This window comes from Cetorhinus maximus, chromosome 27, assembly GCF_964194155.1.
Source record: "Cetorhinus maximus chromosome 27, sCetMax3.hap1.1, whole genome shotgun sequence".
In the NCBI taxonomy this organism is placed as follows: Eukaryota; Metazoa; Chordata; class Chondrichthyes; order Lamniformes; family Cetorhinidae; genus Cetorhinus; species Cetorhinus maximus.
Genome location: NC_135905.1, coordinates 15,096,592 through 15,112,273, shown reverse-complemented (window position 1 = coordinate 15,112,273; position 15,682 = coordinate 15,096,592). Strand labels below are relative to the sequence as shown.

The window sequence follows — 15,682 nt, the reverse complement described above, 5'->3', positions numbered from 1 at the left end:
ACACATAGCAATGAGATAAGTGAGTAGATAATTTGTTTCCTTAAGGGATAAATGTTGGCCATCAGTGGAACTCACCTACTCTTCTTTGAATAGGGCCATGGAGCCTTTAATATGAGGGGACAGATGGAACCTCAGGTTAATGTCTCATACAAAAAAAAGGCAGGTCAAACATTGCAGCTCTCCACCAGTGTGGCGCTAAGGTGCTAAAGCCTCGGGTATGTGCTCAAGTCTTTAGAACGAAGGTTGAACCCACAATCTTCCAAATCAGAGGCAAAAGTGTTGCCCTGGGCTTTAAAAAAAGTCTTCATTAAAACCAATGGTTTTAACTGTTTGAGTGACAACAAACCATTGTGAATTTGTATCACTGAGTTAAACACATAAAACATTCGCCAAGTAACCTAGCTTCATAATCATGAATGGCAATAACCCAAATGGAATATGACAGTCCGGGTGATAAGCTGAATATTTATTCATTTTTTTTTAAAGAGGCTGTACAAAATTACTGATTATATTTAAATAGAATATTAAACAATCTGACCGAGTGACAGGGGGCTTGTGTGGTTACTAAACTGTGGATATGTTAATATACTGATGATTGATGCAGAATTGATGTTGATGCATTTTATTATCATGCTGCTAAGATAGCGGTGAAATAAAAAGCAAAACGTTTACAAATCTGATATAAGTTCATTTTGACTGAGATAAGAATTGAGGTGAACCTGTATCTCTGTTGATAATGCGATGGGATTTTAAACCATATTAGCTGCAATCCCAGTGGTACACAGAATGCCATAATGGTGAATGCTAGCGATGCTGCACACAGGTATCGTTAAGCATTGTCAAAAAGCCACAGTTCAGACTCAATAGAGGAAGAACATCAAACAATCCTTTCCTGTTGTAATTTTATGTCAAAATTCCGTAACTGCCTTAAAAAACCTCGATTGGGAAAAATACGTCGGCGAGCAGTCACTGTCTTAACTGCATCGAGCAGTGAAAGGTGATGATAAATCATCAAGTAGGCCAACACTAAAGAGGCTGATCTGCTGTATCCAAAAGCACAGTGTACAAAGATCTTCCCTGGGGAGGTGGGGGGGGTGGGAGGAGGAAAAAACAAAACAGAATGTTTAACGTCTGCACAGTTTAATTTTGCACATTGTACCATCTTTTGTCATTTGCAACACCATCTTTACAATATGACAGCACAAAACCTCCTAGTTAACAGATACCGAAATGCAAGCTGTAGGCGTTATTAACCAGTCTCAACAGATGAAAATATGTCATGATTTCACTTTGTTTTACTCCATAAACTACAATGTACAAAATACAGGACATCAGTCACTTGGCTGAACATTAAATAATTCCTGTGGGATTGACCCATTAGATTGAAACAGAATGTTCCCCCAGTGGGATAGCCTGTGAGTATTCGGCTGTGGATGTCAGGAAGGGCCCAGGTTTTATTGACAGTCTGGGCTGAGGTAGATCACAGCCAGGACTGCAGGATGGGTGACGATAATCGGAGGGGACGAGTAAATTGCTTGATCTTGCTAATTGGGAGGGCAGGGGTCAGGCTTAACTCTGCTGTCCCACCTTCTGCTCAACAGCTTGACCATGAATAACGCCCACAGGGGCAACATGCCAGTAGGCGACTGGTACCTGTGGAACCAACCCAGCCAGAGGTAAAAACCTTCAGGAGGTAAGGAATGGAGTGGGGTGGTATGTCCAGGATCTGATCTGTGAAATCCTGTGAATGTTGCTCTAGTGCTCCCTCTGCTGACCAGCAGGTGATTAAAAACTGCATTTCAATTACTTCTCACCAGCATCTCAAGTGTGTCAACAGATGTTTGAAAAACTTTGGCCTTGAAAATCAATGTTGTTCATAATTTACAAGGGCGGCAGGATCCTGATGCAATGCTGAATCGTCTGGATGGCTCTGTGGGATGGGACTCCCTTTCTTTATCAGGAGTGTGGCCTTAGTCCTTGTTAGACTCAGTGGGCTGAATTTTACGTTGGTCGGGTGGGCGTGTGCGCAACCCGATCGGGCATGAAATTGCGCGAGATGACATTGGGCGAGCGTCCCGACATCACCGTGCACTCATGCGATATTACACCTGGCGGGTGCACGAAGTCAGAAGTGCTCCCGCCGACAGTTAAGAGGGTGCAGTTGTCTGCTGTATTTCATTGCCTGTCCAACCTTACAGTTGGCGGACGTCAAATTGGCCAGGCAACTTGTACATTTTTCATGAAACCTCATCCAAGGTTATGAGATAAAATAAAAATAAAAATCTGTGGGCAGCATTTTGATCATCTATATTTTCAGGTGCCTGATTGTGATGCTCGAACATTTTTTTTCTGCTTTTTTAAAACTTTATTGGAACATGTTTGGGTTTGCAGCTCCTTGAGGCAGCTCTCTGCCTTCAGAGAGATTTCTCTCAGTGCCCGCCCGTGCCCGCGCTGACGTCAGCGCCTGCCCTCTTCCTGTCCCCACCCCAGCAGCTCTGAGCTTCCCAGCGCGCGCTACACACTGGCTGCCCGTTAACTGGCCAGCCAGCGTGAAATCACAGTCGGGGGCCGATCGTGGTCAGCAGTCCGGTTCCCGGCCAACCCGGGGCCTGCCAATCACGCCTGCCCACCCAGCTAAAAATTCAGGCCAGTGGACGTTCAGTGGCAGAACACTAAAGATATGGCAGGACATTGGGAGAACTTTCCTGCTCTTCTTCAAATTGTGCCAAGGGACATGGGATCTTTTGCATCCATCTGAACAGGCAGATGAGCCTCAGTTTAACATCTTCCCTGAAAGATGGTACCTCTGACACTGCCATTCATGGTGTTAATCTTGAGACACAGTGATTATTTTTGTACTCTTCCTCCTCCTCCTTGCTAGGGTTCACTCTGCTTTCCCTCCTACATTGTCCTCTGCCCTTTGACCCTGTTGTGACCCACTTTCTGGCCCAGAATGAGACTATGTGTAAACATCACAATTTCTCTACATAAGAAATGATCTAGTGTGTGCTTTATGACAGGAGCAATAAAACACTCAAGTATGTAACCTGAGTGCTCCCTTAAGTCCACAAGATATAATTGCTGTCCCTTCCTGAAATCCGTTAGATTTTGATTGGGCTAAATTTTATGAGGTGCTGTGTTCCCTGTAACCCCCACACTGCATAAAAAGTCAGTTGTGAGCCCGTCCACAAGAAAGCCAGCTACCCCACAGCCAGTTTATGCTTGGCAGGGTGTTAACTGGACCAGGGCATCTAGGGAGCAAGCCCCACCTTAGAGAGCTGCTTCTGATTGGCCGGCAGCTCTGTAGTCCCAGCAACCTCAGGTCCGAGTGGTGATCACCGCTGGGACTAAGCCAGTCCCTGAAGAAGAGTAGGTTATGGAGGCCGGTTTGAAGATAAGTCTGGTATATTGATGGGTCCTGGCTGGAAGGTCCCAGCGATGGGCGTGAGGTGGGAGGTGGGTAGGTTTGAGAGACTGGCGCAGGGAGAGTTAAAGAGGGGTATGACTTGGGGGAGTGTGGTGGGGTGACTGATGGGCACAAGGGACCCCCAAAGGAGTTGTTTTCGCCCCCTTGCCTGACACCAGCCTGCCCAGTAAAAGCTGCTGGCTTACCTACTTGGTGTGGGCCTCCCTCTGCCGCGGCTAAGATAAGATAGCGGGTGGGGGGGAGGTGGGGGGGTGGGGTGAGACAATTAAATGGCCATTAATTGTCTCCATTGCCCCCATAAAATGAGAGACAAGTCGAGGGTGGGCGGGAGGTCAGACGCTGCATTTTACACAGCTCCCTGCCTTCAAACCTGCTGACAGGGGAGTGTAAAATCCAGCCTTGTCCTTAACCAGGTCCTTAAGTCCAGTGGTCAGGTTGGCTTTTGGATTTAATTTGGTTTTAAATATGATTGCTGGAATCAATTTGATGCTGTGGCCTTTTGGTGAGGAACTTTCTATATAGAGCGGTAATAATTGGGTTTATTCCCTTTGTTAATACTAATTTTTAAAAATGTGACACAGAAACAGGTAATAGCGTAACACCTGTAGTGAGATGGAGACATTCCAAAACCTTTGTAAGTACCGTAAATGAACAAAGTGTAATGTGTACACGCAAATCAATATCACAGCTTCCAAGAACAAAGTTTACACCATGACACTAAAATTGACTCTTGTCTCTGTAGAATCGCACTGTGGGAGGCTCCTTAGTCAAGCAAAACAAACTTTATTGACACGAGCGCTTCCATGGCTGCTTGTATCCAGCCAGCCCCTCTCACAGCCATTTTTGTTCCCTAGGAAACCCCGCCCTAGAATTTATTTCCCTGCGCTAGCCACACGTTGGTTGAACAAATCAAATGATCCTCTATTCAGTTGAACTGGTCTTAAAGTGGCAGTCATCACAGCCTCAAATTGCAGTAATCCTTTGAAGAAATTGCTAACTTGATTTTTAATTGTGGTATGTAGAAATACGCGCCTTTAATTAATTACTTTGTGTGTGTGTGTGTGTGTGTGTGTGTTTCATGTACTTGACCTTTTGTGAGGTTTATATGTTTCCTTTCTTCTGATTGAATCAAAAAAGCTTCTGCTGAGATAACAAAACTCCTATTAAGATTAAAGTACATTTGTTAATATTAGTTTACGGAGCAATACCTGACATAAAAATATTTCTAAAACCAATCACAAATACATGAGACAGCTTCCTTGTTCAACACCAAATGTGCCTCTCATTCCCTCTACAGGCACTTTCGTGAACAATATTCATTGTTTTTTAAAAAATCTATCAAACAGGCAAATGTCAAGCTTCAATGAGGAACTCTTCCACCTCTGCTGATTTGCATGTAATTGCATCAAAATATGCCACCCCCAAGGTATCCATGGAAACCTGTTGCCATGGAGATGCCCAGATTTCTGGTGGGCAGGAGGGAACAGAGATTGGAACTTGAGTTTGGGATTCAAGAGGTGTAGCTCAGCTTAACTTTGAGAGAAGAAACATTTTCAACCAAGGCTGGACACAATGCCTGGTTGGCGTTAACCCTGCTTTGCGTGAGATACACACAAAAACAGAGCTCAGTGTGATATTTCTTAGTGCCACCTGACTCAGCGCAGAAAATTGGCTAGCAGAGAGAGACCAGTGTGTCAAATTGTCTTTAATGTATTCATGCACCGTCTCCTTCGCTAAGCTCATGTGGATGACATAACTGCAGTAGGAGCTTTGTTTTTCAAATATCTCTCTCAAACACAAAGAAGAAGAATTGAACAAAGTGAGTTATTCACGAGGGAATTAACTCATCAACAATCTGAATAATCCTGTTTCTCAATACGGCACAAAAAAAAATCAATTTTGCATAAATTTTGTACATTTTGGGGAATTGTCCCATCCATGTTTGGTGTTTTCACACTTTGACTGCTAGGTTTTAAATTAACATTTCAGTATTGAGTCTCCTTGCCTGTTCTTACAGCTGAGCCATATTTTGCATTGCAAATTAATCATGAGCTCTAAGCTTCACCAACCAAGGGGCAGGTTGTCAATTAGTCTTTTCTTATAGCATAATTCAGGTACATTTGGGTTTGAGCTGAATTTTGCCACCCTACACGAGAAGTGCTTAGTCATAAATCCACCCATATCTTTTCTGTTATATTTGAATGTTCCATGATTAATGAAATATGAATGTATTGATAGCGCCTGCAGTATCAATACTCTGCTGTTTGTATCCTAACTCGTATCAAGTCCCATCTCTTCATCGCCCCTACATGGGCTCCCGGTCCAGCAACTCCTCAGTTTTAAAATTTTCATCCTTGTTTTCAAATCCTTGGCCTCACCCCTCTCCATCTCTGTCATCTCCTCCAGTCCTACAACCCCCTGAGATATCTGCACCCCTCCAATTCTGGTCTCTTGAGAATCCCCAATTTCCTTCACTCACCTTTGATGGCCGTGCCTCCAGCTGCTCTGTGCTCTGGGATTCCCTCCCTAAACCTCTCCACCTCCAGAACTCTCTCCTTCTTTAAGATACTTGTTAAAATTTATCTTTTTGACCAAGCTTTTGATCACCTGCCCTAATATCTCATAATATCACTCAAATTCTGTTTGATAATGCTCCTGTCAAGCGCCTAGGATGTCTTACTTTGTTAAAGATGCTGTAAAAATGCAAGTTGTTGTTACTAGACAATTTTTAAAAAAATGGGTTTAGTATGTTTTGCTTTGGCCCAGATAAAATGCAAACAAACATATGAATTAGGAGCAGGAGGAGGCCATTCAGCCCCTCGAGCTGGCTCCACCCTTCAATAAGATCATGGCTGATCTGATTGTGGCCTCAACTACATGTTCACACCTACCTGCAATAACCTTTGACTCCCTTGTTAGTCAAGAATTTATCTACCTCTGCCTTGGATATATTCAATGACCCAGCCTCCACTGCTCTCTGGTGTAGAGAATTCCAAAGACTACCGACCCTCTGAGAGAAGGAATTCCTCCTCATCTCCATCTTAAACGCGAGACTCCTTATTTCTAAATTGCGTCTCTATAGTTATAGGGCAGAATTTTTAGATCGGTGGGTTCGGGTTCGGGTTCGGGTTCAGTTGGGGAACAGACCACCGATTGCGATCGGCCCCCAACTGTGATTTCACACTGGCTGGCCAATTAACGGCCGGCCAGCGTGAAGCGCGCGCTGAAATGCTCAGCGCTGCCGGAGTGGGGGTGGGAGGAGGGTGGGCGCTGACGTAAATGCGGGGGTGAGCGAGCGCTGAATGAAAGCTCCCCGAAGGCAGAGAGCTGCCTCGGGGAACTGAAGACCTGAAAACAATTAAATAAAGTTTTTAAAATCAGGAGAAAACTGTCCAAGCATCACAATCCGTCACCTGAACATATATATGATAAAAATTCTGTCTTTAGATTTTTATTCTTTTTAGTTTAATAACGGAAACTTCATCCTGCCCTTGGATGAGGTTTCACGAAAAATGCAAAGTCCGCCTGGCCGATTTGCCCGTCCGCCTACCGTAAGGGTTGGAGGGACCACGAAAAATCGGGGACAATTGCAACTTTAATTATACTAACTGGCCTTTTAATTGTCGGCAGGCGTGCTTCCGACTTCTGCGCGTGCCGGCTGACCGAAATATCGCGCAAGCGCTGGGTGATGCCGGGACACTCACCCGATGTCATCTCGTGTGATTTTGCGTTTGATTGGGTTCAGCACACGCCCGCACACCAACCTAAAAATTCTGCCCCTAGACTCTCCCACATGGGGAAACATTCTTTCAGCATCCACCCTATCAAGTCCCCTCAGGATCTTATATGTTTCAATAAGGTCACCTCTCGTTCTTCTAAACCCCAGTGGATACAGGCCCAACCTCTCCAACCTTTCCTAATAAGATAACCCCTTCTTCCCAGGAATCAGTCAAGTGAACCTTCTCTGAGCTGCTTCTAAGTTAAAATATTAAACTTCCTGTGAATTAAAAATGTTTAAATTATTCCGTTCTCATGTTCAGTATTGTGTTGAAAAGTTTCACTGAATAACAACGGTTCAGCATTTTCATAGGATCAGCGTATAGCCCAGAACGAGGGCATTCGGCCCATTGAGCCTACACTGGCTCTTTCAAAGAACAATCCAGTTAGTCCCACTGTCCCAATCTTTCCCTCATATCCCTGCAAGTATTTCTCTTTCAGATATTTATCCAATTCCCTTTTGAAGATAAATATTGTATCTGTACTCACCGCCCTATCAGGCAATCCAAATCCTAACTACTCATTACATAAAACAGTTTTCCCCATATCACCTCAGGTTCTTTTGGAAATTGCCTTAAATCTGTGCCCTCTGGTCAAGCAATATTTCAGACGTTGGAAACCGTTCCTCATTATTCCCTCTTCGAAACCCTTCACGATTTTAAGCGTCCTATTTGTCCCCAGTTGTCAGTCAGTCTAATTCTTGTGATTACTCTGAATGCATTTTTAGATATCTTGAATTACTGCAGCGGTAAATTAAACCTTGATACATTGCTGATGAATTTATTCTTCTGAGTGCTCTGTGTCTCCAGAGGTCATTGTTCAGAAGAAGCCCTTCTGTTTGATATATTTGCACACATCAGAGATCAGTCTTCATTATTTGAGCTTTCAATTCACTAAATAACAGCAAGCCTTCATTTGAGACAATGGAAGTCGATTTTTTAAAAGTCTGTTCTGATGAAGAGTCATACGGACTCGAAACGTTAACTCTGTCTTCCTCTCCACAGATGCTGTCAGACCTGCTGAAGTTTTCCAGCTATTTTTGTTTCTGTTCCATTTTTTAAAAGGTTGACACCACTAACCTGCCATCCCACCTCACACCCACCACCTCCAAATGGGATTTAATGGGGTTTTTTTTTGGGAAAAGAGATGAGGTGAAACAAACAGAGGCACAGGTTGTGAAACATGTTGGATTTTAAGCTCTGGAATTCAGATTTAAGTGCAGGCAGTCGGTGAATTGATGGTCTCTTTTTATTTTTAATGAAACCCAGCTTCAATGCCCGTTTTTGTTTTTCAACCAATTATAAGACCAAAGTCTGAAACTTGACATTGTTGTGTCACCGACATGGCCAGGTCAATCCTTGATACATAAAGATTGGTTAAACTTGAAAGGTTCTTGAACTCCCTAACATGCAGTTCCAAAAGTAATTACTGAATATTCATCAGGAGATGGAGTCCTGATTGATTTCCCTGTCCTAACCAAGGGTGGTAAAGCCAAGTAGAGAGCCTCTGATAGATGTACAAACTCAGGAGTGACTAATTAAGGCAGTTAATGGGGAGGCAATGGCATTGTGGTATTGTTGCTGGACTAGTAACTGAGAGACCCAGGGTAATGTTCCTGGGACTGGGGTTCGAATCCCACCACGGCAGATGGTGGAATTTGAATTCAATAAAATCTGGAATTAAAAGTCTAATGAGATGACCATGAACTGATTGTTGTAAAAACCCATCTGGTTCGCGAATGCCCTTTAGGGAAGGAAATCTGGCCTACATGTGACTCCAGACTCACAACAAATTGGTTGACTTTTAAATGCCCTTTGAAATGGCCTCACAAGCCACTCAGTTCTATCAAACTGCTACAGTCTCAAAAAAGGAATGGAACCGGACGGACCACCTGGCATTGACCTAGGCACTAGAAACAACAATGGCAGCCTCAGCCCTGTCGACCCTGCAAAGCCCTCCTTACTAACATCTAGTGTCAAAATTGGAACAACTATCTCACAGACTAGTCAAGCAACAGCCTGACATAGTCATCCTCACGGAATCATATCTTATAGGTAATGTCCCAGACTCCACCACCATCATTCCTGGGTATGTCTTGTCCCACTGGCAGGACAGACGCAGCAGAGGTGGTGATACAGTGGTATTCATCAGAAGGGAGTTGCTCTTGGAGTCTTCAACATCGAGTCTGGACCCCATGAAGTCCCATGGCATCAGGTCAAACATGGGCAAGGAAGCCTCCTGCTCATTACCACATACCGCCCTCCCTCAGCTGATGAATCAGTGCTTCTCCATGTTGAACATCACTTGGAGGAAGCACTGAGGGTGGCAAGGATGCAGAATGTACTCTGGGTGGGGGCCTTCAATGTCCATCACCAAGAGTAGCTCGGTAGCACCTCTACTGACTGAGCTGGCCGAGTCCTAAAGGACATAGCTGCTAGACTGCGGCAGGTGGTGAGGGAACCAACAAGAGAGAAAAACATACTTGACCTCATCCTCATCAACCTGCCTGCCACAGATGCATCTGTCCATGACATTATCGATAGGAGTGACCATTGCACAGTCATTGTAGAGACGAAGTCCCACCTTCATATCGAGGGTACCCTCCATCGTGCTAAATGGGATAGAGTTTGAATAGATCTAGCAACTCAAGACTGAACATCCATGAGGCATTGTGGGCCATTAGCAGCAGCAGAATTGCACTTGAGCATAATCTGTAACCTCATGGGCTGGCATATCCCCCAATCTACCATTACCATCAAGCTAGGGGATCAACCCTGGTTCAATGAAGAGTGCAGGAGGGCATGCCAGGAGCAGCACCAGGTATATCTAAAAATGAGGTGTCAACCTGGTCAAACTATCACACAGGACTATTTGTGTGCCAAACAGCATAAGCAGCAAGTGATAACAGAGCTAAGCGATCCCACAATCAATGGATCAGATCTAAGCTCTGCAGTCCTGCAACATCCAGCCATGAATGATGGTGGACAATTAAACAACTCACTGGAGGAGGAGGCTCCACAAATATCCCCATTCTCACATCCTCAATGGTGGAGAAGCCCAGTACATCAGTGCAAAAGATAAGGCTGAAGCATTTGTTACAATCTCCAGCCAAATGTGCCGAGTGGATGATCCATCTCGGCCTCCTCCGGATGCCAGTCTTCAGCCAATTCAATTCACTCCACGTGATATCAAGAAATGGCTGAAGCCATTGGATACTGCAAAGGCTAAGGGCCCTGACAATATTCCGGCAATAGTACTGAAGAATTGAGCTCCAGAACTTGCTGTGTCCCTAGCCAAGCTGTTCCAGTACAGCTACAACACTGGCATCAACCTGGTGATGTGGAAAATTGCCCAGGTATGTCCTGTACACAAAAAGCAGGACAAATCCAACCTGGCCAATTACCGCCCCATCAGTCTACTCTCGATCATCAGTAAAGTAATGGAAGGGGTCATCAATAGTGGTATCAAGCAGCATTTGCTTAGCAATAACCTGCTCACTGATGCTCAGTTTGGGTTCTGCCAGGGCCACCCAGCTACTGACCTCATTACAGCCTTGGTTCAAACATGGGCAAAAGAGCTGCACTCCCAACGTGAGGTGAGAGTAACTGCCCTTGACATCAAGGCCACATTTGACCGAGTGTGGCATCAAGGGGCCCTAGCAAAATTGGAGTCAATGGGAATTAAAGGGAAACCTCTCTGCTGGTTGGAGTCATACCAGCACAAAGGAAGATGGTTGTGGTTGTTGGAGATCAATCATCTCAGCTCCAGGACACCACTGCAGTAGTTCCTCAGGGTAGTGTCCTCAGCCCAACCATCTTCAGCTGCTTCATCAATGACCTTCCTTCCATCATAAGGTCAGAAGTGGGGATGTTCGCTGATGATTGCATAATGTTCAGCACCATTCACACTTCCTCAAATACAGAAGCAGTCCATGTTCAAATACAACAAAACCTGGAAAATATCCAGGCTTGGGCTGACAAGGTTGCGCCACACAAGTGTCAGGCAATGACCATCTCCAACAAGAGAGAATCTAAGCATCGCTGCTTGATGTTCAATGGCATTACCATCACTGAATCCCCCACTATCAACATCCTGGGGGTTACCATTGACCAGAAACTGAACAGGACTAGTCACATAAATACTGTGGCTACAAGAGCAGGTCAGAGGCTTGGAATATCTGTGATGAGTAACTCACCTCCTGACTCCCCAAAGGCTGTCCACCATCTACAAGTCAGGAGTGTAATGGAATACTCCCCACTTGCCTGGATGAGTGCAGCTCCCACAACATTCCAGAAGCTTGACAACACCCAAGACAAAGTAGTCTGCTTGATTGGCACCACATCCACAAACATTCATTCCCTCCACCACCGACGCACAGTAGCAGCAGTGTGTACCACCTACAAGATGCCCTGCAGGAATTCACCAAGGCTTCTTAGACAGCACCTTCCAAGTCCACGACCACTACCATCTAGAAGGACAAGGGCAGCAGATAGATGGGAACACCACCACCTGGAAGTTCCCCTCCAAGTCATTCGTCATCCTGACTTGGAAATATATCCTTCACTTTGCTGGGTCAAAATCCTGGAACTCCCTCCCTAACAGCACTGTGGGTGTACCTACACCACATGGACTGCAGCACTTCAAGAAGGCAGCTCACCACCACCTTCTCAAAGGCAACTAGGGATGGGCAATAAATACTGGCCCAGCCAGCGAAGTCCACATCCCCTGAACGAATAAAAAAAAGTTAATATCAGAACTATATAGATTGAGGATTAAACCTAGGACTGCTCCAGTTTATATAGTTCAATTAATAATTACCTTAATCAGCTGAGTTACTGGGAGAACATTATGCACATCATTTTTTCCCTTTTATAATGCAATCAAGAATCAAGACAGTTTATAAGATTATTTGAAATGTTAGAATGGTTTCTTACCTCCCAATATATCAAGTGCCTGATGTATATAGTCGCTTGCAGAATAGAAATATGAAGTAATGTCAAAATTTGGTAAGTCACAAGCTGCTATACCATAATAATCCACACTGGTACCATAGAAATCTTGGCATCCACTGGACGCAACCTGTTTGTGTGCAGCATTTAACACATGAGTGATACCCAACTTCCACAGGCGGAATCTGTCAGGGGCTATTGTCCTAATGAGGCAAGATACATCAGAAAATATTTTATGAATGTACAAACATGTTTACAATGCAATTTGAGTACTGTTTCTTGTACAGTGGGTGAAGTGCTTCTCAAGGTGAAGGGAGCCTGGTTATGAAAATAGCTCACTTTCCCAATTTGGACGCAATAGTGTCAGTGTTAAATTCTCCCTTATCAGGTACAGCACACCCAGAAGTAAATTAATGTTCCCTTTACTCTCACCAGCCCAAAATACCTCTCATTGCACCCAGTGAGGATTTTTGCGGGTGCAGAGGAGCTTTACCAGAATGGATGCAGAGAGGAGGGATTTTAGCTACAAGGTTAGATTGGAGAAGGTGGAGCAAAAGAGATTGAGGAGAGATTTGATAGGCATGCACAAGATTATGACAAATTTGGATAAGGTAGTCAAGCAAAGACTGTCCCCATCAGCTGATGATGCAAGGACTAGGGGACACAGGTTTAAGATTTTGGGCAAAAGATAGAGGGGGAGGGGTGTGAGGAAGAACTTTTACTTAGTGTGTGCAGTGGCCTGGAATTTGCTGCCCACGAGCAGAGGCGATGGATGGAATTTTCCATTTTGCAGAATGATTTCAAAAGAAAATTGGATGGACACTTGAAAGAGATAAACTTGTAGAGCACTACAAGGGTGGGGGAATGAGACTGCTGGCTCTCCATAGAGCAATCCAGTCGTCGACTCTATGGCCTCCTTCTGTGCTGTAAATGACTCCATGATTCTATATCATCATATTTAGCAGCCTCTCTGAAAGGATTGTCAATTTGTACTAAATTCTCCAATAGTTTCATGCCCACAGTGATAGGGAACTGTTTCAGAAATGTCAAATCATCACCACACCCTCTGGCTTGAATCAAGTCAGCCCTTGGAGGTAAAACAACTGTTCTAGCTTATTCTGCCACCTGACACATGAATCAAAGTGTTTAGTGTAATGTTTCCGATCTCTATAACCCATGACACTGCTACTTTGTTGAAACATAAGTTTGCAGGTTGTGGTTCATTGGGTAAGCAGCAAGCCAGGCAATTTACATCTGTTGTTTTATTTATTGTTACTTTAGCATCCTGGTGTTCCCTTACTCACTTTGACATACATTGATTGCACTAGAAATTACTTAAGGGAACCTCTGGGAATTGTTCATCTGCTTATCTCTCAAACTCTGAGTTAAGAACTCCTGGCCAGAATTTTCGGCTCGGTGAGCAAGGGCGGGGCCCACTCGCCAAGGCGTAAAATGATGCGCAGTGACATCGAGCGGGCGTCCCGACATCACCGCACGTGATTTAGATTTTCAGTTCGGCGGGTGCCCAATGAACTGTCAAAGGCCTATTAAGGCCGTTCAAATATCAATTAAAGTAATAAACTGAGCTGACCGTCCAACCTTAAGGTTGGCGATGGGCAGGCGAAGAGCCCAGGTGGCCCTCGCATTTTTCATGGAACCTCATCCACAGGCGGGATGTAATCCTCCTTGTGGCTAATTGTCAAGTTTCACACTGACCTTCATCTTTCCCACAACATGCTAACCTGGTTCGGCTTGGTGAGATAGCCACAGGGGCTTCCCCACTTGGGTCCCGGTCACAATGCAATCATGAACGATTGAGAGTGACAGCATTGACTCAACTTTCTGACTATCCGTTTTCTTTGATAAAAAAGGTCTGGTCTAGGCTCAACTTCTCATAGGACTTCCTGGCTACACTTGGGGCAACTCGCCACATGAGGAATGCTGGAGCAGAACCCAAGCTTCAAAGTTCTGAAGAAGGGTCATATTTGACTCAAAACGTTAACTCTGTTTCTCTCTCCACTGCCAGACTTGCAGAGTTTTCCAGAACTTTCTATTTTTTATTTCAGATTTCCAGCATCTGCAGTGTTTTGCTTTTATTTTATTCATGCCTCAATGTCCAGTGTCATCTGTACTAGGCATTGATCTTAGGTTTATTGCTCTTTGGCTGAAGATCGTTCAAAGTTGTTTTCTGTCTCACTGTTGAATTATTTGGATCATAGCAATCTTCTCATCATTTTATAAAGCAGTGAAGCTTTCTAGCAATGAGTTTCCAGAGATATTTTTTGAACACCGATCCAGGCAATTATGAAAAACACAATTGCAGTCTTTGCCTCGAGCTGCATATGGCCAAACTGCTGCTGGAAAGCCGGTTGACCATATGTTTGTGGAGACCAATCGCATGGATCCCCAAACTGAGAAATCCTTATCCACAAAGTCAAAGGCTGGAGAGGGTAGGGAGAATTAACCCCCCCTCTCGGTTACCTCACCAAGCCTATTGCCCCTCTAACTTTACCTACAGTTTTGCAAATTACTTTTATTCCTCTTCTTCAGGAATCCCTTTACTAATCATCAGCTTTCTACTCGTTGTATGACTGGCATGGATTGCCTTGTTATTTTTTCTACCCTTTTTTTTTTACCTCTACATAAAAGAATAGTGAGAATCCCCCTGATTTTGTGAAATAGTCCATATTTGGCACAGAAACAGAGCTTAAAGCCCTTTGTTTCCATTCTTCTTTCCCCCACAATACAGCTGCTAAACTTTTATAAGAAGCACATACCAGAACTGGGCAGTTTACAAAAAGATTAAGCCAGCCTTTAAGTGAGAGTTTGGAAGGCTCCACCAGCCTCACACTGAACACAATTTAAAATATGATGATTTAGACACTCTGAAGAGATCTTAGCTTCTTTCTCCTGCCCAACACCTGCACCACGCACCCCCCCCCCGCCCACCTGCCCACTCACAGGTTTCACCTAATCAGTGTTTCTCAAAACAGTGACCTTGCCAGCACTATTTCTGCTGTTTGGTACTTACATGTCTCCTATGTATAGGTTAGGCCAGACCTCGTCAATGCGGCTGAGTGGAACTCTGTTGTTAAGTAAGATTTCCTCCAGTTCTGTGACTGTGGGAGTGTTGACATTTGGGCCAGAGTTCTTGGAAAAAGTGAGATTGCCGCTGGCCTGAGTTACGTCTTTTGATGTCATTATAAGCTGGGTTTGTTTTGATATTTCTGTGGTTCAGGAGGACTGTTCAGTGTTGACTGTGTTGGAGTCCTTCCCTGCCAGCCTTGGATCATATCCAAACTTTGTGATCTTTATGAACAGATGCAAATACAGATTCTGCTAAGTCACACAATATTTTAATTCAGTATCTAAATTCAGATCTTACAGGTACCAAAGTAAAATGCTATTCAGGAAACAATGGAAGTTAAAATAAATGAACAATTTCTGACAAGAACTTTGTCATTTCAGTTTATTATTGGTTAAAAAAAAATATTGGGACAAAGTACTCTCAAAAAGATTCTGTCTACCC

At 44.2% G+C, this 15,682-nt stretch overlaps 1 protein-coding gene across 1 annotated transcript; it reads right to left on the bottom strand.

Annotated features, from left to right (window-relative positions):
- Window positions 1-452: 452 nt before the first annotated feature.
- On the bottom strand, window positions 453-15,422 carry LOC144668602 (dual specificity protein phosphatase 13A-like). Its single transcript, XM_078530780.1, has 3 exons — window positions 15,185-15,422; window positions 12,139-12,356; window positions 453-1,077 (listed from the first exon to the last, which is right to left on the bottom strand). Exons 1-3 carry the CDS (start codon window positions 15,352-15,354, stop codon window positions 878-880), a joined length of 588 nt encoding a protein of 195 aa, XP_078386906.1. The 5' UTR covers window positions 15,355-15,422; the 3' UTR covers window positions 453-877.
- Between the last annotated feature and the right edge of the window lie 260 nt (window positions 15,423-15,682).

What these genes read in the sequence shown, in the direction of transcription:
- LOC144668602 (XM_078530780.1), bottom strand. Translation starts at nt 15,354, where the DNA reads ATGACATCAAAAGACGTAACTCAGGCCAGCGGCAATCTCACTTTTTCC. An exon ending in AACCTATACATAGGAGACAT is followed by an intron (nt 12,357 to 15,184) that starts GTAAGTACCAAA and finishes TTGCCTCATTAG; the next exon opens with GACAATAGCCCCTGACAGAT. An exon ending in GGCACTTGATATATTGGGAG is followed by an intron (nt 1,078 to 12,138) that starts GTAAGAAACCAT and finishes CCACCTCCCCAG; the next exon opens with GGAAGATCTTTGTACACTGT.